Source organism: Leptodactylus fuscus, chromosome 8, assembly GCF_031893055.1.
Source record: "Leptodactylus fuscus isolate aLepFus1 chromosome 8, aLepFus1.hap2, whole genome shotgun sequence".
NCBI lineage: Eukaryota > Metazoa > Chordata > Amphibia > Anura > Leptodactylidae > Leptodactylus > Leptodactylus fuscus.
In genome coordinates, this window is record NC_134272.1 from 21,180,029 (window position 1) to 21,204,059 (window position 24,031).

At 42.9% G+C, this 24,031-nt stretch overlaps 1 protein-coding gene across 1 annotated transcript; it reads left to right on the top strand.

Moving 5' to 3' along the window:
* Nucleotides 1-1,172: 1,172 nt before the first annotated feature.
* LOC142217176 (serine protease 27-like) lies at nt 1,173-23,914 on the top strand. The gene is made up of 6 exons (XM_075285366.1): nt 1,173-1,266; nt 1,410-1,614; nt 4,417-4,688; nt 14,009-14,178; nt 21,985-22,195; nt 23,820-23,914. Exons 1-6 carry the CDS (start codon nt 1,200-1,202, stop codon nt 23,912-23,914), a joined length of 1,020 nt encoding a protein of 339 aa, XP_075141467.1. The 5' UTR covers nt 1,173-1,199.
* Nucleotides 23,915-24,031: the final 117 nt, after the last annotated feature.

Sequence of the window (24,031 nt, forward strand, 5' to 3'; positions counted from 1 at the left end):
TGTATACATCCTTTCAGTCACTTTGTCCAATGTTAATCGAAAAGGAACCCATGCAATGTAATTTTATAATAGGAATTCAGAAGGCTGTAAGCAATAATGCAGATAAAAGGGAAGAAGCAGCCGCTCTGTCCAAGCGACAATTTTTTAAAATAAATTTAAATTTAATTTAAGCCTTCCTTATATCTGGATTGGGCAGTGTACCTCCTTTCAGTCGCTTTGTCCAAGTGACTACTTTTCAACTTGTTATGTGTTAACTAAAATTCACATTAGAAAATCCGAACTGAATTTAAATGCAGTTTACTAACCTTTACATAATGGAGCAGTATTTTCACCGATCTATCAAGTGCAAGTTCACCATGATTATGGAAAAAAATACATTTGTGAAAAATACTCAGGCATAGATCCATAAGGGTTTTCACATACCTCTGGCTGATGTAAATGAATATCTCTGTGATTCAGATTATGATATCACGGTCATTGGAGCCCTCAGAATGTCATACACAACTTTTCAAGGTAATGTTCGCTTTTGATTTAGTACCAGCTTGTAACTGTATCTAACTTTTGTCCTGAATCGGCTAAATCCACACTGAAACAAATTTTGAAAGGTTCATTGATCAGTAAAAGTGACCAATATCAAGTCCTATCAAATACATCAATACATTTCGAAACCTTTCATTATAGGTAGAGATGGACGAACTGGTTTGTAACAAGTTGGGTTCATTTTTTAATTGCGTTGAACCTATGGCGATTTTCCATTGGCCTATTTTTGAAAGTAGGTCAGGTGGAGAACTTCCTATTTGGATAACTTAGATTTGGTCTGAAATTACGTCGAGGCCGAATCAAGCAAATCTCACCCAAGTAAAACTGATATTTTTGACATAACAATTGATATCATGTGATAGAGCCTTTAAAAGTAAAAGAAAATATTTCTACAAGGATCGTGGAGAGTAAGAGTAGCGAACATGACTTAGAAGCTTTCTGTAGATGACGCAGTAGATACATTCCAAACTTTTTCTGGCTTTAAGGCATTAAACTGACTAAAAACTCGTCTTTCTGGACTAATATGTGCAGTATCTTAGCTGACAATTCAATAGGTTCAGTCAGTTTTTTCGGTGAACAAGGAGGAGTCATATATATCTATGGGTTATGAGTCCGTAGGTCTTCGTGTCTCAGTGAGGTTCTCCCTCTACACCAAGGCCATGAGCTCCCTGCTGTGGAGCAAACACAAGGCAATGCTTCTTACACTACTGATAATGTTCTTCATTGGTGAGTAATATATCTCAAAAATAAAACATTTTTTGACACTGTCCTTTTTAATACTCTGGACATTTACTGTATATAAGGAGAGATATAGGAATAATGAGGCCATGACACTTAATATGGTTTGTTTCTTCTTTTGGATATTACAGTTCCTCCTTCTTCTTCCATGGACACAACCTCCTCGCCCCCGGTGTGCGGATCACCAATAATCTCCAGCAGGATAGTCGGGGGCACAGACGCTGTGGATGGAGAATGGCCCTGGCAGATCAGCCTGTGGTACCAGGACAATTTTATATGTGGAGGTTCCCTGATCTCCAGCCAGTGGGTGATGTCCGCAGCTAGCTGCTTTATATAGTGAGTACAGTGATTATTACAGTGAGAGTCAGACATGACATGATGGGAAAACCATAGAAGGACAATTATATTGCAGTTTTAATTGGAGGTTTGCGTAGGACACTTGAAGAGATTTTGATGAACTGTCCTTAGAATTGGCCTTCAATCCCAGAGCAGTAGGGGTCCAGAGGCTCACACTAAGAGAAAACAGTGCAGCAGAGCTACACAGTGGACAGAGCTGTTAGTACATGGCTATATCTATTGTGTAAAAGGCATTTCTGAGCTTAGCGTCTATTGAAGTGAATTAGAGCTGTATTGCAATATCCCACCACTTCTACTACACAGTAGATGGAGCTGTCTGCTTCTGGCTCCTTACACTATATATAGTCCAATATGTCAGACCTCCAGTGATCTGATATTGATAACCAGTTCTAAGGACAGTTCATTATATATCAAATACCTGAAAGCCCCTTTAGGGTAAAGCCAGGTTCCCGTTTTTGCAAATCGAAGTGTTTCAATTTTACCTATGGAAAAACTGCCGTTTTCCGTATAGGTATAATAGGGGCAGAAAGTCACACAGAGGAAAAATCTGCAGACTTTCTGTGAAAAACACTGGAAAAAAAATAATATGCGTTTCCGGTGGGTATTTTTCACAGTGTTTTTTAGATACCGCTCACTATGTGGGCCCTTAGTTTGAGGGAGAGGCCCCGCATTGTGGAAATTCATGTTTTTGTTGCAGATTTTGCTGTGGTTTTTTGAGTGAAAGCCAAGAATGGTGGATTATGTAGATAATCTGTTTTCCCTTAGTCATAACAGCAGCACAATATGGGGTATTTCTGCCCCTGTGTGCTGGTAGGACAGGCGGAATTTTTAATCAGCAATTAATTAATATGCATGACTAGGTCCTATAAGAGGGCACATAGACCCCCCCCCCCTGTGTTTTTTTCTGTCCTGTCATGGTGGGATAGGTGGAGGAGGCCTCTGTGGCCTCCTGTATGGTTTGGAAGAAGGTCTGCAAACCTTCTTCTTCTTTTCCTTTTTCTTTCTTTCTGGGAGAAAGATTTAGGTTTATACTGCAGTCTTTTGTCTTACCTGCTTTGCAAGTTGTAACTAACATATTTTCAGCTGTTGCAGTTTGATAGCCCAGAGCAATTGTCCAGCAGTAAGGTCACTATTGACCGCCTGCACCTTAAGGGTTAAACAGCAGGGATCGGTGTTATCACTGTCCCCGCTGTTACAACGGGAGCCTGGCTGTCAGATATAGCCCGACTCGTATGGTGATTGCACGGGCTCTGCTTCTAAGGATAATTTTAAGGATTTAATTTTTTTTAATAAGGATTAAAAAACTTTTTGGGAAAATAAATATTTATTTTTTGTATTGTCATATCCCGAGAGCAGTAAATTATACATTTTTCAGTTCAAGCTTTATAAAGGCATATTTTGTTGGACATCCTTCTTTTTAGGTACATGCAACTTTTTGATTACCGTATATACTCGAGAATAAGCTAACCCGAATATAAGCCGAGGCCCCTAACTTTACCACAAAAAACTGGGAAAACTTATTGACTCGAGTATAAGCCGAGGGGGGAGTGAAATGCAGCAGCTATTGGAAAATTTCAAAAATTAAAATGGTTGGAGTTTTGGGGTGCAGGAGATGCTGGGGAAGGGGAGGAGGTGTTTTGGTTGTCTGTCTGCCCCTTCCCTGAGCTTGAGGACTGAGGTTTTTTTTCCCCCACTTGGAATTCAGCCTGGCTGAATATAGGGGATCTGCAGTGCTCCTATTAACCCCTTCCTGACAGAACAGGAGCACTGCAGATATCCTATATTCAGTAGACTGGGCACTGTCAGACACAGGGATACCTAATGTGTTTGTGTTTCATAGTCATTTTCTACTTTTATATGTATTCTAGGGAAAGGAGGGATTTACAACTTTTATTTATTTTATTTTATTTAAAGCTTCATTTTTTTCCCACTATCTTATGGAAGATTCTATACATTACTATTGCGGCTGGTCATAGCCCCCCCCCCCCCTCCTAAAAAAAATAATTTTCTTTTTCTTTTTGCTGACTCGAGTATAAACCGAGGGGGGCTTTTTCAGCACAAAAACTGTGCTGAAAAGTTCGGCTTATACTCAAATATATACTGATTCCATTTATTAGGTAATCCTGTGTAATAGAATGGAAGTGCTAGTCCAACTATGGAGGGAACCACCTACCCCTAGTAATATGCAAAAGAAAATTCTTCTCTATTTCTTAGGGTTTAACGTGGAATCCGCATCAGATTCAGCGCTGAAAAAAAAGCCTCCCATTGACTTCAATGGGAGGCTTTTTTTTCAATGCTGAAATTCCACACCAAATTCCTCACCATTTTCCTCCTGTGAATGGACCCTTATACGTTTGTGCTGTTTTCTTATATTTCCTCCACGGAAGTTAAGCACCTGTTCACATTGGGTTGTGCAGTCCGAATTTTCTTATCATTGTGTTACCAATGGTTTTGTTGGTGACTGTGGTCACTGAGATCATTAACAAGATCCCCCTGTGTAGTTTTAGGCTGATCTCTCATCTTGGTTGGTAGGGGATCAAATACTTATTTCTCTATGCAAAATGCAAATAAATTTATACAATGTGATTTTCTGGATTTTATTTTTGATATCTCTCACTGTTAAAATTAACCTACCCTTAACATATAGATTGTTCATGTCTTTGTCAGGGGGAAAACTTACAAAATCAGAAAGGGGTCAAATAAATATTTCCTTCACTGTATTATTGTGTTATATCAGTTTCCATTTTATATGTTCATCACATCCTATCATTTCATTCCCAGCTCTGTCTATCCATCAAACTACACCATATACTTGGGGAGATACCAGCTATCAGTGATGGATAATCATACCGTCATCTCTAGTGTTAGTGACATCATCATAAACCCGATATATGCCGGTGTTACAACCAAAGGAGACATCGCTCTGGTGAAGCTCTCCAGTCCTGTCACCTACACCAAGTACATCATGCCCATCTGTCTGCCATCGGCCTCCGTCACCTTCCCCTGTGGCATGGAATGCTGGGTAACCGGCTGGGGAGATGTAGTCTCAGGAGGTGAGGGGCGGCTTTATGAATTGTTGTTGAGCTTAGGAATGGTTATACAGATGTGAGCTTTAGGCTAAGGCCCCACGTAGCAGGCCACAGCAAAAAAGTGTTGCGGAAAAACTGCAGCATCAACACATTGTGATTTTCCCCACAGCACTTTTCCCAGAAAGTCAGCAGAGATTACTTGTGTGGACTTACTGTTTGCATTATACCTATAGGGAAACCACCGGCGTTTCCATATTTATAATTGACATGATGCAATTTCCAAAACCACCACAGTTTTAGAAATTTCAGCATATCCACTGCTCATATTGTTCTGAAATGTGTGGATGGGATTTTCTAGAATCAACTAGATCAACTTTACTTAATCAAAAATTTAAAACCCATAACCCGTAATATTTTTCTGCTCAAGAAAGACATCCAGACCCTCTTTGAACATGTGATATGAATCGACCATTATCACATCCTGTGGCAGTAAGCTCCATATTCTCCATAGTCTTTTCTCAAAGCTGAATAACCCCAAGTTTGTTCATTATTATTATTTATTTATATAGCACCATTAATTCCATGGTGCTTTACGTTTGGGTTAATCTGTCTCTGTCCTCCAATCCACCCATTTCCCCTACTCTGAACTCTCTCTACTTCAGTTATGTCCTTCTTATACACGGGGGTCACAAAAGTCTATGTTTGGCCATACTAGTGATTTGTATAAATATATAACTATGCTCTTGTCATGAGCGTCTAGGACTTGCCTGATGCATCCCATAATTGTATTTGCCTTGGCAGGAGCTGCCTGGCACTGGTCAATAAAGGTAAGCTTATTGTCCACCAAAATCCCCAAGTCTCTTTCAGTGGCAGTCTTACCCAGTAATTTACTATTAAGTTCATTTTATTTCTTCCACCAAAATGACTAAGCCCCCAGTAGTCTATGAGTCCATTCAGTACCTCCCTTTCATTCTATTCTAATGCAGGGGTATATGGATTTTTCTTTCAGGTGCCATAATAAAGAGATATTCTCCCCTATAGCGAGCCTTGTCTTTGGTTTATAATATGGAGTCGTATTCTTGCTGTGTAAGCTTTGACTGAGCTCTGACATCATTATCTGCTTATTGAGATATACCCGGTTTGTAGTTCTTCTAATTTGGTTCCATTGTTATTGTAGTTAGTTTATTATACCCAAAGACTCTCCAGAAGGTGATGACTCCAATCATTGACCGAGCAACATGTGATGGCTACTACCATATGTACTCCGACTACAACAGCAATACAACCATCATCCAGGATGACATGATATGTTCTGGTTACTTAGTTGGAGGCGAGGATCCCTGTCAGGTAAGTACAAACAAACCATTGCACAATTGTATAGTGTTATAGTGTTGAAAGAACTGGAACTGAATATATTGTAAATTGGGAAATGCGTCCATGTGTTCTATATTCTACCATGAGGCAACCTGAGGCAACAGCCTTAGGCGGCACCTTCTGGCAGAAACTGTGAGGCGGCATTTTTTTAAATTGGCTGTTACCTATAAGCTTATACCAACAGGTTGTTATGGTCTGCAAGTTAACTAAAAAAATAATAAATAATAACTTGCGCAATAACAGAGGAGCGGGTTTCGACCTGTCCCCATGACCACAGCTGCCTCACAGTCTTAACACAGGTAGTGACAAAAATTTTACTCACCAGGGGGGCCACACGGTGGCTCAGTGGTTAGCACTGCAAAAAAAATTACTCACCAATCCCTGCTCCTATCCAGTCCGGCCTGCACTTCTTCCTCCAGAAGGCACTGCTGTGTTCTACAGTGTTTGCGCCTAGGAGGCAGAAGTGGAGGCCAAAGGCAACAGGAGTGGAGATAGATGAGTAAAGATATCAGCCACTACTTGTTATAATAATAGAGTAGGTAGCAGTTTAACCAGTGGAGGAGATTAAAATCTATAGTTATAATCACCTTTCTTGGGCATTCAGCGGTCCCTCAGTGTCCTCTTCAGGCCTCTTTCGACCTGTGTCTACCGTCATGCGCTTCAGGGTCACCTCTGAGGCCTGTGATGGGGCTTGTTGAACATCATGTAGCTCGGTCACCCAACGTGACCACTGAAGACTAATCACAGGTCTCAGCGGCAACTCCTGTGGTGTGTGATGTCAGACGGAGGCCTGAAGAGGATATCAGGTACCACTGGATGATGTAAAGATGCTCAGGAGAGGTGACACAAGGTGAGTATATGTGTTTGTTATTTTTATTCACCTCCCTTATTATATAATACTATAGGGTCTGAGGAGGTCCCAGCGTATAATAGCACTTTGTTGGTGATGGACCAAAAAATTTCAGGTTCAGGCTGAGCCTGAAACTTTTGGAAAATTTGAATGGAAACTAAGGCTAACATATCACTGTGTAGGGGGCGGTATAGTGTGTGGGGTGGGGGGCAAAAATAAGAGGTTTTTATGTGTGAGGGGTTAAAAATGAAGGGGGTAATACACTGCAGGCCAGTAAAACGGGGTGCTACCCTGTGAGGGGGTAAGTAAAGGGGATAATATACTGTGGGGGTCAGTAAAGAGGGTATTATACTGTGTGTTGGCCAAATAAGGGGAATTTATTGAACTGCAAATAGGAATTCTACTCAGCTGAATTATCAATGTCTTCCAGGGAGACGGTGGGGGACCTCTAGTGTGTAAGGTACAGGGTGCCTGGTACCAAGCTGGAATTGTAAGTTGGAGAGCTGGTTGTGCTCTATCATTTCGCCCTGTGGTTTACACCCTGGTTACAGACTATACATCATGGATCCAGAGCTACGTGCCAGATGTGATCTTCACTGACCTTGTAAATATTCCTCCACCTTCCCTTGCCTGTGGCACAGGTGCTGAGAACTCTACATCACCAGGTAAGGAGACGCTATGAGGATACCAAGACTCAAAAAGATGTTTCTTATGAGCAGACTGAATTTTTTTTTACCTAAAATAAAAGCAAAAAAAGAAATAGAAATAAATCCTTATTTCTATATTTAGCCCTGATTAACCCTGTAATGGAAGGAGATGAGACAATTACCCATTCTGTACATTGCACTGATTTGCTGATTTCAAGCTCCATAGATTATAGAGAGAGAATGGATTTCTCTGATTTTGTAATTTATACAATTTCACTTTTCTTGATCTGCCTGTTTGTTATGATTCCTTTTCATTGCAGCGACCCCCTCCCCTTCTGTGTGCGGATCTCCACTGGTCAATAACCGGATAGTTGGGGGCACAGACGCTGCGGATGGAGAATGGCCCTGGCAGATCAGTCTGTGGTACCAGGGTTCTCATATCTGTGGTGGATCCTTAATCTCCAGCCAGTGGGTCCTGAGTGTCGCTCACTGCTTTGCATAGTAAGTGTTATATATGATAATACATCTATTATACACTAGCATCTGCCCGCGACTTTGTCTACGGGTTGGTGTTGGCGCTGAGCCTCTTATATTGAGCCAATTGCCTGCTCCCATGTCTCGGCTCTGCTACATCGCTGCATATGCGCAGCATACTCAGTTGTATGTAAATCTCTGCATATGGAGAGCGTACTCAGCTGTGCTACAGCGCTGCCTAAGTTCTGCTAGATCTAGCCATTTGGATTAGAGGGGTGTTCTTATGTCAGTGTCTGAGCAGCTTCTGTGTTGGAAACGGCTGAACGGATGTTGCAGAAATTTGCCAGAGTTTGATCAGCCTGCTCCAGCGTCTCGGCTCTGCTACATATGTGTAGGATACCCAGCTGTATGTACATGTTTGCATATGGAGAGCCTATAGAGGTGTGCTACAACACTGCCTAAGCTCTGCTACATCGGGCAATTGTGATTACAGGGGTTTCGTTATATGAATGTCTGAGCAGCTTCTGTGTTACAAAGGGCTGAATGGATGCTGCTGAAATGTGCCAAAGTTCTCCCCATCCCCCATCAAAGGCAGAACAATACTTTGCCCATCGTACTCACTGAAACTCTACACCCGATATACTGCTCTTGCCTACATGAAGCCTGCATGTTCTGTAGTCTCCTGATCTTCCATGAGACTCCATTTTCTTCAGCTTTCACACTGTCCAGCTTCATCCTATATAACTCCGCCAACAAAATAGCATGTAGCTCGGCCCGCTGCCTAGCATGATCCTATCAGAGAATGGCTCAAGGACCTGTGAAGACGTCATCACAGGTCCTTTTGTGTTGTGTGAACCTAAATTCCTTCACTGCGTTCGTGTAGTGACATCATTTACTGGGGTAAAAAGTAGCCTATGTTTTATTCAAGATTCCTATCTATGTATGTGACAAATTTCATGCAAATCCGTTCAGCCATTTTTGCGTGATTGCGGAACAAACATCCAAACACACAAAGTTTCACATTGATAATATTAGTAGGATAGGATGATATAGATAAGGGAATATTGCATTATATTGTGTCACTTTACATTGTGTATGATCGTCACATCTTATCATTCCCAGCTCTGTCTCTCCACCTGACTACACCGTATACCTGGGGACGTACCAGTTATCAGTGACGGATAATCATACCGTCATCTCTAATCTTAGTCGCATCATCATACATCCTTGGTATACAGGTACTGGAGCCAAAGGGGACATTGCTCTGGTGAAGCTCTCCAGTCCTGTCACCTACACCAAGTACATCAGGCCCATCTGTCTGCCATCGGCCTCCGTCACCTTCTCCTGTGGCATGGAATGCTGGGTAACCGGCTGGGGAGATGTATCCTCAGGAGGTGAGAGGTGAATTTATGAATTGTTGTTGAGCTTAGGAAAGATTGTACAGATAGTTTTAGGCTAAGGCTCCATGTATCTCACTGACGGGTAATTACTCAAAATTGTATGTGTCATCGAAGGAGTAAATAATATAAAACATAACTTTTATTAGTGTCTGATAAAAAATACAAAAAATGTGCCCACGATAAAAAGTACCACACGGGGGAGCCTTGCGGTAAAGTGCTTAGATTGTTCAATTCTCAGCACTAACGATATGACTCTTCCCATATATTTCCTATTATTTTGACCACAGATATATAGGGTCATATGTTGGGGGGAGACTATAGAAATCCTCATTAGACCATGTTGCAAGTACACCCTGATCCGTGCAGGGGTGAACCTACCTTTTTTGCCGCCCGAGGTGGAAGACAGAAAGCCGCCCCCTCGGGAGGAGGGGGTGGAGCGGAGGGGGCGGGGTGGAGCGAAGGGGGCGGTGTGGAGCGAAGGGGGCGTGGCGGAGCGGCATTAGCAGGCAGAGAGCAGGCAGAGAGAGAACCTGCTCTCTGCCTGAGCGTGAGGGGAGGCCGCTGGAGCAGCGCTGCGTCCACAGGGCCTCCCCAATCCACCGCTCGGTGACGGTGACGCTAAGCCAGTCCAGGACAGCTTGTCCTGGACTGGCTTAGGTAAGCAAAAATGCCGCCCTCCCTGGGGCCCTGGCATGGTGCCGCCTGAAACGGTCGCCTCATGGGAGGTGCGTCTGGATCCGTGTATACTTTGCTAGAGTCGGCCTATATGCAATAGTAGTCTGCACACTGAATATAGGGTATAATGTTGCAAATCCAGCCCAATCAGTGTTATAGTTTTCAATGGTCTGCTTTTATGCAATAACGTGGAGGATACATTATTACAAATACACCCAAATCGGTATAAAGCTTGCCGGGATCTGCCTTTATGCGGTATTAGTGTTATCCCATGCAGCCTGCATACTCCGTCTATTGAAAAATGTCAGGGATTGTCCGATATACACCTAGTCCCTATTCACCAGACGGAGCGCAAAAGCATTGGCGATACTCTGTGATACGGTCTCTATGTCTCTCCCCTACATAAAAATGCCTTCCCCAACGCGTTTCGCTATGTAGCATATAGCTCATCAGGAGGTATGTATTAATAAAGAAAACCGCGATAGGTTTGCAGTAAAAAATGCAGTTCCCACGTCCTCGGTGGTAGGTTGCGATACTGAAGATGCTACATCAACATCAACTCATCGTGGTTTTCCCAGAAAGTCAGCAGGGATTTCCTGTGTGGACTTTCTGCTTGCATTATACCTATAGGGAAACCACTGGCGTTTCAATAGTTATAATAGACATGCTGCAATTTCCAAAACCATCACAGTTTTGGAAATCTCAGCATGTCGTCTGTGCCTATTTTTCTTCAATGTGTGGATGGGATTCACTTTGCAGGGGCTGTAAAAAGCAATTTTTTTCCTACGGTGTTTACAACACATGGGACCCTGGACTTATAGGGGTTTTCTGGGCACCAAACCTGTTCTAAATAATGAGATAGTTACACCTGCATAACTTATATAAAAAATTGTGGCTCATATGGTTTCCCCAGTTTCCAACCGCACTCCAGGATTGTTATTATCCTGAATTTCCAGCTATGACACTCCCGGGACCATAAAGGGTGATCAAAATCTGCCTCTCATTCATTCCAGTGGTAGTCTTAGACAGACTGTGTGAAATCATTTATATATGTAAATGTATAGGAGGCAGATTTCGGGTGAAATTTGGAACTGATTTTGAAACAGAATCTGCCTCAAAATCAGCTTTAAATTTCTCCATGTGAACCATCGCTAATGCTAAGGCCTCACGTAATATGTGGGAAAAAACCAAGGTGGAAATGCATTATGGTTTTTCCTGCCGCGCTTTTCCATGACGTTTCCTCTGCAGACTTTCCGTCCATTATACCTAGAGAATCCACCAGTGTTTCCATATATATAATTGACATGCTACGATTTCCAAAACCGCAACAGTTTTAGAAATTGCAGCAGTTCCACTGCTCATATTTTTCTTTCTTTCTCTTTTTTAAACAGTTTATTTAAATGATTTTATCAATAAGGAGAAAAGAACAAAAATGACAAATCAATATCATTCCAGAGGAGAAAAAATAAGCAGAAAGAGAAACAGTACACTGTCCCAATAAAACAATGGCAGACTGAAAAAGGGGAGTTTGTCGTGACGCCAATTGGGGTTTCGGCTTGCGGTGAAGCCGGGCACTGTAGACGGCCTCTGGGAATAGGTGGTGACGGAGTGCCAGATGTTATACCCTCCCCAACCAGAACAGATCCAAGAACCAGATAGGTGAGGAAGGGGTGATTTCCAGGAGGATCAACAGAGGAGACATGATCGATGAAAGAATACAGTCCAGACAGGGGTTAACGAAACACCTATGGTTTACTTCTGTAGTCAGTAGGAGGTAACAGATTTTACATGAGGAATCACCTTGATCCAGTATAGTGAGATGCCAGTCTTCCCTTTTACCACTAGTATTATTCAGCCTTCCACTGCTGCTCACACTCTCTAATAGATTTCCTCTGGTCCTGGGTTCCAGGAGCTCAGAGGTTAAGTACAACTGGGTAGATCCCCCTTCTGGACAACAGGTAATGCGAGTTCTTTGGGATGCTGGATACACACACTCACCCCAACTGTGTATGTTACTGAGCCTCCAGGAATCTTGCATTCACTAGGCCTCGGTGCAGTGAGTCTCTCAAAATTCTAAGTGTTTTGCACACTAGTTAGGAATTGATGATCCTATGACTGCAGCTCCGTGCCTGTGAGGTCTCACTTCACCTCTGCAGAACCCCGGGCTCCTGTTCTGTGCTATCACACTCCATGTGGCTGCAGCACACACTGAACTTCCACACTCCTCTGCTCTCTTCTTCAGGCTACTGCACTGGTACCTGGAACTCAAAGAGAGACTCCCTAACAGTCTGTAGCTCCATTCCTTCTCTTAAAGAGGCAATGGATATGGAATTTTGTGTATGCTAACAGGTTGACTGGATCTCACTATACCTTCACATTACACCGTATAGATGACATAACATGACATTTGTAGTGACCCACCCTGTGGGGTGCTATAGCTGGATAGCCCAAAACGCATCCCACAGGTTCCAAATAGCACAAAATTTCTCCTCCTCATTGTTCAGCATAGCCTTCAGGTACTCCAGGGACCGCACACTCTTGATCCTAGCATACAATTTCTCGAGGAATGGAGGGAGCGCCTGCTGCCAGTGCTTGGCAATCAAGCACCTAGTAGCAGTAAGGAGCAATAAAAAGAGATGCATGGGATGCTTGTGCAATTGAATAGGGAGGAGTTGAAGGAGATAGGTCCTAGGAGACAAGGGCAAACTAACCCCCAGGACCCTTTCCAGAAGGCGCTGAACCTGACTCCAATAAGGCTAGAGGGAAGGACAGGACCAAAAGAAATGGAAAATATGCACAGGATGGGCACCACAGCACCAGCAACAATTTGGGAAAGACCTGTCAAAAGAGTGGAGAAGGGCCGGCATGTAGTACCAATGCATTAGCATCTTATAGAAATTCTCCTGGTTTACCACGCAACCCGAGGTTTTAGACGTCCTACTCCATATGAATGACCAGTCAGAGTTTGAAATAGACTGCCCTAAGTAGGCCTCCCAAAATAGAATGTAAGGGTGTTTAGGGAAGATGTCAGGAGCAGGGTCCGAAAGGAGACAATAAATATCTGAGATCAACCCCTGCATGCAGTACCTGCCTTACAAACCCTCTCAAAAAGCATGGGGCTAGGCGCAACCAACCCCCCAAAAACAGAGGAAGCGAAGTGGGAAATTTGGATGTATGTGAACTCACTGAACCTGGGGAGACCAAATCTAGACCGGAGCTCAACAAATGGCAAGAGGGTCCAAGTCCGATAGTCAATAATATCGGCCAGACAGAAATACCTGCCTTCAGCCACAGGCCAGCCACGGGTCCAGCGAGTTCACGCGGGAAATTAGGGTGTAAAATAAAGGCGGTCATAGAGGACCGAGAAGAGGAAGAAGAAATAGGGAAGCAGGCCAAGCAAGTGCCCCAGATATCCCTGGTGAGCATCATGGGCCTTGTATTTTTATGAAATGTCTAGATGGGATTTTCTAAAATCAACTAGACCAACTTAACTTAATCAAAAATTTAAAACCCATAACCTCTAATATTTTTCTGCTCAAGAAAGACATCCAGCCCCTCTTTGAATATGTGCAATGAATCCACCATTAGCACAACCTGTGGCAATAAGCTCCACAGTCTACCATAGTCTTTTCTCAAAACTGAATAACCCCAAGTTTGTTATTCTGTCTCTGTCCTCCAATCCATCCATTCCCCCAATTATCTTAGTCACCTTTTCTGAACTCTCTCTAGACAGTCCTTCTTAACTTTTCTTTCAGGTGCCATAATAAAGAGATATTCTCCCCTATAGGGTGCCGTGCCTTTGGTTCTATACTATGGAGTTGTATACTTGCTGTGTAAGCTTTGACTGAGCTCTGACATCAATTTCTGCTTATTGAGATATTCCGGGTTTGTAGTTCTTCTAATTTGGATCCATTGTTATTCTAGTCAGTTTACCGTACCCAGAGACTCTCCAGAAGGTGATGACTCCAATCATTGACCGAGCAACATGTGATGACTACTACCATATGTACTCCAATGACAACAGCAGTAAAACCATCATCCAAGATGACATGATATGTTCTGGTTACATAGTTGGAGGCAAGGATGCCTGTAAAGTAAGTAAAAACCATTGCACAATTGTATAGAGTTGAAAGAACTGGAACTGGACATATTGTAAATTGGGAAATGCACCCATGTGTTTTGCATTCTACCATGAGGCAACCTGAAGCAACAGCCTTAGGCGGCACCTTCTGGCAGAAACTGGGAGGCGGAATTTTTTTTTTAATTGGCTGTTACCTATTGATTTATTCCAACAGATAGTGACCCAAATTTTACTCACCAATCCCTGCTCCTATTCAGTCTGGCCTGCATTTCTTCCTCCAGAGGGCACTGCAGAGTTCTTCAGTGTCTGCACCCAGGAGGCAGAAGTGGAGGCCAGAGGCAACAGGAGTGGAGATTGGTGAGTAAAGATATTAGCCCCTACTTGTTGGAATAATAGAATAGGTAGCAGTTGAACCAGCGGAGGAGATTAAAAACTATAGAGCAATAAAAAATTATATAATTCAGCTCACCCTTAAATAGACAGGAAGTACCATAGCCGGGATGCACGGAGACCGGTGGAACTTGAACCAGTACTAAATCTAACAGAAGAGATGACGGAATTCCAGCAAACACCAGGCATGGATGAATTAAAAAACTTGAACCTTTATTCTTCAATCCGTAAAAACCAACAAACCATCCTATCCACGGGGAGTAACAAAGCTTGTTACTCCCTGTGGATAGGATGGTTTGTTGGTTTTTATGGATTGAAGAATAAAGGTTCAAGTTTTTTAATTCATCCATGCCTGGTGTTTGCTGGAATTCCGTCGTCTCTTCTGTTAGATTAAAAACTATAGTTATAATCACCTCTCTTGGGCATTCAGCGGTCCCTCAGTGTCCTCTTCAGGCCTCTTTTGACCTGTGTCTACCATCATGCGCCCCAGGGTCACCTCTGAGGCCTGTGATTGGGATTGTTGAATGTCATGAAACTCAGAGCACCCCACGTGACCACTGAAGACTAATCATAGGTCTCAGTAGCAACCCCTATGATGTGTTATGTCAGACGGAGGCCTGAAGAGGATATTGGGTACCACTGGGTGATGTGAAGATGCCCAGGAGAGGTGACACAAGGTGAGTGTATATGTTTGCTATTTTTATTCGCCTCCCCTAGGCCTCCCCTTATTATACCATACTATAGAGTCTGTGGAGGGCCCAGAGTATAATAGCATTTTGTTAGTGATAAACCAAGGCTGAGCCTGAAACTTTGGAAAACAAATCTAACGTATCACAATATTATGTGTGAGGGGCTAAAAAGTCACAAAATACGGCGTGGGAGCCAGTAAAGAGGGCAACATACTGGGTGAGGGCCAGTAAAGGGGGTACTATACTGTGAGGTGGTCAGTAAAGAGGGTATTATACTAATAATAAGGGGATTTTTTTATCTGCAAATAGGAATTCTACTCAGCTGAATTATCAATGTCTTCCAGGGAGACACCGGGGGACCTCTAGTGTGTAAGGTACAGGGCGCCTGGTACCAAGCTGGAGTTGTAAGTTGGGGAGCTGGTTGCGCTCTATCATTTCGCCCTATGGTATACACCCTGGTTACAGCCTATACATCATGGATCCAGAGCTTGGTGCCAAATGTGACCTTCACTGACCTTGTAAATATTCCTCCACCTTCCCTTGCATGTGGCACAGGTCTTAACTTTACAGCTACTTCTACAACTATATCGATATCTACATCTAAATCTACAGGTAAGGAGGACGCTACAATGAAGCCAAGACTCGGGGAAGATGTTTATCATGAGTAGACTCATTTTCTTCTAGATTATTTCCTCTACCTTCTATTTTTGTTAATAAGGAATCAATAATCCCCATAACAGAAATAATATTCCATATTACAATGTAAGACAAATAATAGGCAGATAACAGAAAGCAGCAGCTCACCAGTCAGCAGGTTTCCTCGTTCTTCTGTGCCCCGATCTCACTCTGACTACATGGGAAGAATATGCAAATCTGTCTCCCAAGATGTAAACAGGGAGCCAGTGCCTCTGTTATGCTGCCCTCTATAACAAGCACCCTGAACAACATGTCTCTCCCTAAGGATAGACGTTATCCCCACAATCTGACTACATGTACTAATATTAATATCAGATCCAGCATTAGATAGAATTGAGCATCAAGACTATATTGATTTATTTTTATTTTTTTTACAAAATCAGACAATATTACTAAAGGAACAAAGTAATAAACGTCATTAAAACAACATTGCACTGATTTGTTGATTTCAAGCTCCATAGATTGTAGAGAGAGAATGGATTCCACTGTAATTTACACAATTTCACTTTTCTTAATCTGCCTGTTTATTATGATTCTACTTAATTCCAGCGACCCCCTCCCCTCCTGTGTGCGGATCTACATTGGTCAATAACCGGATAGTAGGGGGCACAGACGCTGCAGATGGAGAATGGCCCTGGCAGGTCAGTCTGCGGTATCGGGGCTCTCATATCTGTGGTGGGTCCTTGATCTCCAGCCAGTGGGTCCTGACTGCCGCTCACTGCTTTGTATAGTGAGTGTTATATATGATAATAAATATATTATACATGATATAGATAAGGGAATATTGTAATCTGTTGTGTTACTTTACATTGTATATGATCATCACATCTTATCATTCCCAGCTCTGTCTCTCCACCTGACTACACCGTATACCTGGGGACGTACCAGTTATCAGTGCCGGATCATCATACCGTCATCTCTAATGTTAGTCGCATCATCAAACATCCCTGGTATACTGGTACTGGATCCAAAGGGGACATCGCTCTGGTGAAGCTCTCCAGTCCTGTCACCTACACCAAGTACATCATGCCCATCTGTCTGCCATCGGCCTCCGTCATCTTCCCCTGTGGCATGGAATGCTGGGTAACCGGCTGGGGCACAATAAACTCAGGAGGTGAGTGGCGGCTTTATGAATTGTTATTGAGTTTTGGTCCCAAATTATTACACTGGTCGGTCCACTATCAATACTGCAAAGACCTATATATACGTCCTTGTAAGAAAATGCTGCATTTTTGCAATTTTCGCCCTTGCCTTAAGCAGCTTCACAAAATCATGCGGCCGTAGAATCAGAAGGCTGGATATCACTACAGCTGGACCCCGTATAGGGAAGGTAGTGTATGCAGGTACAATGTGTATGTGTGTTATAGTATGAATTATTACTCCTCAGTACCAAATATGCCCACCTTTTTATTCTGGAGTAAAACTTTTTTTTTTTTTTTAAACTGTAGTTTTTATTGAAAGATTTTTTTTATATGTTACAAACAAAACACCAATATGTTAAACCAAAAAGGAAGTGAACAGGTAAGAAATAACAAATACATATCAAAGCAAAAATCATTGAACATATAGTACATGTTGGGAAATGGGGGACTACAAAAAGAGGAATGGGGGGAAGGTAGGAGAGGAAGAAAGGAGTCAAAAGACCATGTAGAATGTAATATGTGTCCCAGGATGACCACACAGGCGTCCATTGTATGATTAAGAGAGGCAGTCAGGTACTCCATACTGTGGACAACTTTTACCCGAGAGATCTAGGCCGTAGAGAGGAGAAATCCTCTACCAATGGAGGGCCATACATGTTTTGACAGCAGTACACAGATACAAAACCAGTTTAGAGGTCTGCTTGTCCAGATGTTTAGGAGGGAGATTAAGCAAATAGGTGAAGGATCCAGGGAAACACCTTGTAAAGGATTTAAGTTCCAGCCAGAAGGGACGGATTCCTGAGCAATCCCAGAAAATATGACACAGTGTGCCCACCTCTGTGTGCCAACAATTGAAGGGGATACTAGGGTTAAGGGAATAAGAAAGGGCGGGGATGTGAGCGGGGTTTACATTGGGTCCCACGGAACGTAATACAAGTAGAGGAGAGGAAAACTAATTTTAATAGGAAAAGAACTATTTAGGCCGGGTTCCCATGTGGTGAAAATGTAAGGGGCTTATGGAATAACTGTGTCATTTGTCTGATCTTCTGCTGCCATGTACTGGTGAAAGACTAAATTGCAGGGCAAAGCTATTTACAAAAGAACCCCCCTACAGCTCAGAGAAAAATGGTATGTTCCAGGGAGGAAAAGCGTGTGAATACAGGAAGCTGCAGGCAGAAGGAGACACTTGTCATGCTAGGAGGACCTGCTGCAGGGGTGTTTGATAAACAAGGGCCTGCCTTGTGTCAGCTTATAAACAGAGGTATGTTGGAGTGTGAGTAGAGTGAGGGGCCATACAGCTTGGTCCAGCTTTAAAGCAGCTTTGTGTGCTGGAAGATAAAGCAGGCCCCTGCCTAGAAGATTGATACGGTGCACCGTTTTACTGACTTACTTTAAGAGAGGCCTCTCCTAGTCAATGCATGCAGGTTCTAACTAAGGACATTAGAGGGGTAACTAGTGGGTCATTACCGCCACTTTATCAAGCACTTTGCGAAGTTGGCAGAACCCTTGCAAGAATTACTCAGAGGGACTGTCAGAGGGCCGAAAACACAAAGGATCAACTGGGGACCTCGACGAGCGGAAGTTATGGGCAAAATAAAAGAAGCCTTGACCAGCGCCCCTATCCTCGCATATGCAGACTACAATCTTCCCTTCCGGTTATATACTGACACAAGCCTTTATGGACTAGGCGCAGTACTGTCACACGTACAAGAGGGCGTTGAACGTGTAATTGCTTACGGCAGCCGTACGTTACGAGAAACAGAATGTAATCCCTTGAATTACAGCTCTTTTCACTTGGAACTGCTGGCGTTAGTGTGGGCAATCACTGAAAGGTTTGCCGAGTACCTCGCTGGAGCCCAGATTGAAGTATACACGGATAACAACCCCCTGGCACACATCGCCACTGCGAAGTTGGGGGGCCATGGAGCAAAGGTGGATAGCACGTTTATCCAAGTACGACTACCATGTACAGTACCGCTCAAAACATGAGAACCAAAATGCTGACTCGCTCTTTCGAGACACCTCAGAAATTCCTGTGGGGGAAATAGATGAACAATTGAAAGAAGATGAAATTCCAGGTTTCCGCAAGTTCACCTTAAAGATTGTAGAGGCTCGGATTTTGGAAATAACAACAGGAACATCCTCATGGTTACTGGGCCAATCCAGAGAAAAATGTATCAAAGTGCAGTCTTCTGACCCAGAGTTAATCAGGGTAAGGGAATGGGTGACTCAACAGAGGAAACCAAGCAAAAAGGTACGGGAAGAATTAACGCACGAGACCCTCCAGATTCTGAGTCAGTGGGAGAAGTTGTCTATGCAAGAGGGACTGCTGTATCGGAAAGTGTACTTAGCGGCTGAACTAGAGGAGCGATGGCAGGTGGTGATACCGCAGAAAATGGCATTACCACTGGCTCAAGAAGCTCATGAGAAGGGGGCCCACTTTGGACCGGATAAGACATGCCAATGGCTGCAAAGGATAGTATACTGTCCCCAACTTCTCCGGACAGTAGAAAAAGCCTGCAAGTTGTGCCGTGCCTGTGAGCTAAGCAAGTCTCTGACACAGAGAGCTCCAATGCAAACCATTGTTACTAAGGAGCTGTTGGAAGTGCTTATGATTGACTATCTGAAGATTGGACATTCACATCGGGGCTATCAGTACTGTCTTGTGATGACGGATCATTTCACCAAGTTTGCGGTGGTGACGCCCACCAAAGATCAAATGGCTGCATCAGCTGCGTAAGCCATCAGTGAGAACTTCATCCAAGTATATGGCTGTCCCAAACGAATACACTCTGATCAAGGGGCCTGCTTTCAGGGCAGTGTCATGAGGGAGCTGCAGAGAATCTATGGCATGCAAAGGTCAAAAACCACTCCTTACCATCCACAAGGAAATGGAGCCTGTGAGCGGTTCAACCGGACTCTTATTACAGATGCTACACACATTAGAAGATTAGAAGTGGCAAGAGCCACTGGCCCAATTATGTAGGAGAATTGGTGTGGACTTACAATAATCACGTTCACTCTACCACCGGCTATGCCCCATATGTTTTGTTGTTTGGAAGAACTGGGAGGGGCATCGAGGAATTGAATCTGACTCCCCCTGCGGATAGTAAAAGTCAGAGTACTGTCGGCTTTCCTGATCTGTGCCCCGGGTAAAGCGCTATCGGTCCTGGTACCGTAGCGCTTTACAGTCAGAAGGGCGTTTCTGACAGTAAGCCAGGGACGCCCTTCTGCCCAGCAGCGCCTATTGCGCTGTACAGTGTGAGCGGAGAGGAACGCCCCCTCCCTTTTATCACAGTGCTTGTCCATAGACGAGTATTAGCAGGAAGGGAGGGGGCGTTCCTCCCCGCTCACACTCTGCAGCGCAATAGGCGCTGCTGGGCAGAAGGGCGTCCCTGGCTAAGTGTCAGAAACACCCTTTTGACTGTAAAGCGCTACGGTACCGGGACCGATAGCGCTTTACCCGGGGCACAGATCGGGAAAGCCAACAGTGCGCTGAATTCAGCGCACTGTCAGCTTTCCAGCAGTATATAGAACTGCCTGTGCCCCGGACCATGAAAGGTCCTCTTTAAGTGTAATGCTGTCTTAGGTCATAAATATTAGGCTGAAGCCTCTCGTGGTGTAAACGCTGCAGCAAGAAACGACTGACTGTATTCTCATCTCCTTGTGGCAGAAATGATTCCTAGCCTTAATTCTCTCTATTTCTTAGTGGACTTACCGTTACCTAAGACTCTCCAGAAGGTGATGACTCCAATCATTGACCGAACAACATGTGATAACTATTACCATGTGGACTCTAACACCGACAGCAGCACACCCATTATACTGGAAGACATGATATGTTCTGGGTACAAAGATGGAGGCAAGGACTCCTGCCGGGTAAGTACAAGCATGATAAATGAGGCCTCCTACTTCTATTGAAGCTTCCTGTAGTTCCCTTTGATGTATAATAACGATTAATACACGAGATAAAATAAGATATTAGAATGGGGCAGATTTACTAATCCTCTCTAATAGACTGTGAACTTAGATCAGAAAGTCTACAAATGTGCCAGATTTATCACAGTGACTGGAGTTGGATGGTAACTCTGGCGAATTCTTTACTGTCTAGTTGAAGTTTATACCAACTTCTAATTGTCTAATTGGCTTACTTAAAGATACATTTTTACAACACAATTTTGGTGTATTTTTGGAACATTGTGCCCCTTTTTCAGAGAATTTATATCAACATGCCTAGCAAGTTGATAAATTTTGGCCCAAACTACTGTATATACACCAAAGATGCATCACATTTGTGATAGTGTCTAGTCAGAACCACAATAGTCAATTTTTACCCCACTAGGCCAGGGGCAAAAAAGTATCTGAAACAAATAATAAATGTGGAGCATTTGTAGTGTAGATTATTATGGGATGGGCGGCTCATATGTCTTATTACAGGAAATAGAGGAAAGTGTCTGGACAGGACCAAGAAAAGAAGTCAATGGTTACTGTATGTAGATAGTCCGGGCACAATGTGATGGAAATTTCACCTTCAGTACAGAACCTTCATTATTACTTTCTGTTTGTCCCCCTGCCAGATCAGGATGGTTTTATCAGAGTGAATTTTGTGTTATTTTCATCATTTCCTCTGACTCTGATCCACTGAAGTGTTTTTTTTTTCTGATCTGAAACAGAACAGAACAAAGTCAAGAAATCAATGGCTACTGTATGTAGATGGTCCAGGAAGTTTCATCTTCATTACAGAACCTTCATTTTTGCCTTCCTTTGGTCCTCCTGCCAGAATAGGATGTTTTATCAAGTGAATTTTGGATTATTTTAATTTACTCTATTAAACTGATCTGTTTTTTCTCAAAATTTTGATCTATCAGTGGAGATTTCAGTAGAATTATTGATGTCTTCCAGGGAGACTCTGGGGGACCCCTAGTATGTAAAGTACAGGGTGCCTGGTACCAAGCTGGAGTTGTAAGCTGGAGATATGGCTGTGCTGTATTAAATCGCCCTGGGGTGTACACCCTGGTACCGGCCCACACATCATGGATCAAGACCTACGTGCCGGATGTGACCTTCACTGACCTAGTAAATATACCCCTGCCTTCCCTTGAATGTGGCACAAGTGAGGAGAAGACACTAAAAAGAAGGCAAGACTCGGAAGATGTTTATCACGAGCAGACTCATTTTCTTCTAGATTATTTCCCTCCATTACTAGTTTTTGGGTTTTTTTCAGCTTCTGTTAGAACCGATCCAGCACCAGATAGAATCGATCATACAAACTTTATTGAAACATTTTTTTTATTATTATTATTTTAAAATAAGTTTATTAAAAAATGACAAAATTCATTAATACAACCAGGGGTGCGATGCAGCTGCTTCTCCCTGGTTCTGCCAATCTGGTTGTTAAAGTTACAGCTGTATCGCAGAGCCTGGGGAGACGAGGAACCCTTTTTGCTGCTATGGTAGGAAACCATAAGATTCCTCCACTACCACTTTCTGACTTGTAGGCAGCAGGGCACCTCAGGTCTGTGGACTGTATGGGGCCACTGTATTAAGGTCATTATTTAGGGGCCCTTATATGATATGGTGGCCATATAATATGTGGCCATATTTACTGTATTGTGGACACTTTGAGGATCATTTTATAGAATAAGGCGACTGTATGTAGCCATTTTGTGGCACAAGTCTTAGAAACTTTACAACTATATCTACAGTTACGTCTAAATCTACAGGTAAGGAGGAGACGCTACAATGAAGACAAGACTCAGGGAAGATGTTTATCGCACGTAGACTCATTTTCTTCTAGATTATTTCCTCTACCTTCTATTTCTGGGTATTTCTTCAACTTCCATCAAAAAATATTTACAAGTAATAAGGAATCAATAATCCCCATACGAGAAATAATATTCCTTATTACATAGTCAGACAAATAATAGGCAGATAACAGAAAGCAGCAGCTCACCCGCCAGCAGGTTTCCTTGTTCTTCTGTGCACCGATCTCACTCTGACTACATGTACTAATATTAATATCAGATCCAGCACTAGATAGAATCGAGCATCAAGACTATATTGATATATATATTTTATAGAACTCTATTGGGAAGCTTTTTTTGGAGGATGATTTTTAGGCGGATTCCTGACCAAATTACTCCATGTGAACTCCGCCTTACATTTCTCTTTTCTTCATTCGCTTCATTCAAGTTTGTTAATTGGCAAAAATAAAATATTAACCCTTCTATTTCTGAAAGTATTCTCACTGTGCAGCATTAGTCACAACTGAGAAAGAGAATTATTTATTTCCTACATTTTTTAGGGTACAAGAAATGTGTCTGGAGAACTTGACCTGCCCTTACATTAGATAGGTAGCTCATGTTACTGAGAACTGTATAATGCTCTTTTCCCTATTTTTCCTGTTAGTGGTGTTAGTTATGCCTTTTGGGGATTCCTCTTTGGCCTCCTATATGAGGTCATATTATGACTTATATAGATCTCCTGTAGAGGTCTTGAGGCCTCTTCTGTACTGCCATGTGTCTCCAATTTTCTACAAAGACTTTGTCTTGTTCTCAGTATTTACAGAGATATATGAGGGTATTGGTTCCTAGTCACTTGGTTCATCTATTAAGAAATCCCTTCATCATATCACTGTGATGGGTCAAGATGAGACATTTACCAATAAGAAGTTTTTGTAATGTATACAATTTAATTTTTTTCCGCTATGATTTCTTCATTCTCTGTATTTCTGTAAGTTGTTGCAGTGACCAGTTATACCATGTTTGTTATGATTTTATTTAATTCCAGCGACCCCCTTCTCTCCTGTGTGTGGATCTCCATTGGTCAATAACCGGATTGTAGGGGGCACAGACGCTGTGGATGGAGAATGGCCCTGGCAGATCAGTCTGTGGTACCAGGGCTCTCATATCTGTGGTGGGTCCTTGATCTCCAGCCAGTGGGTCCTGAC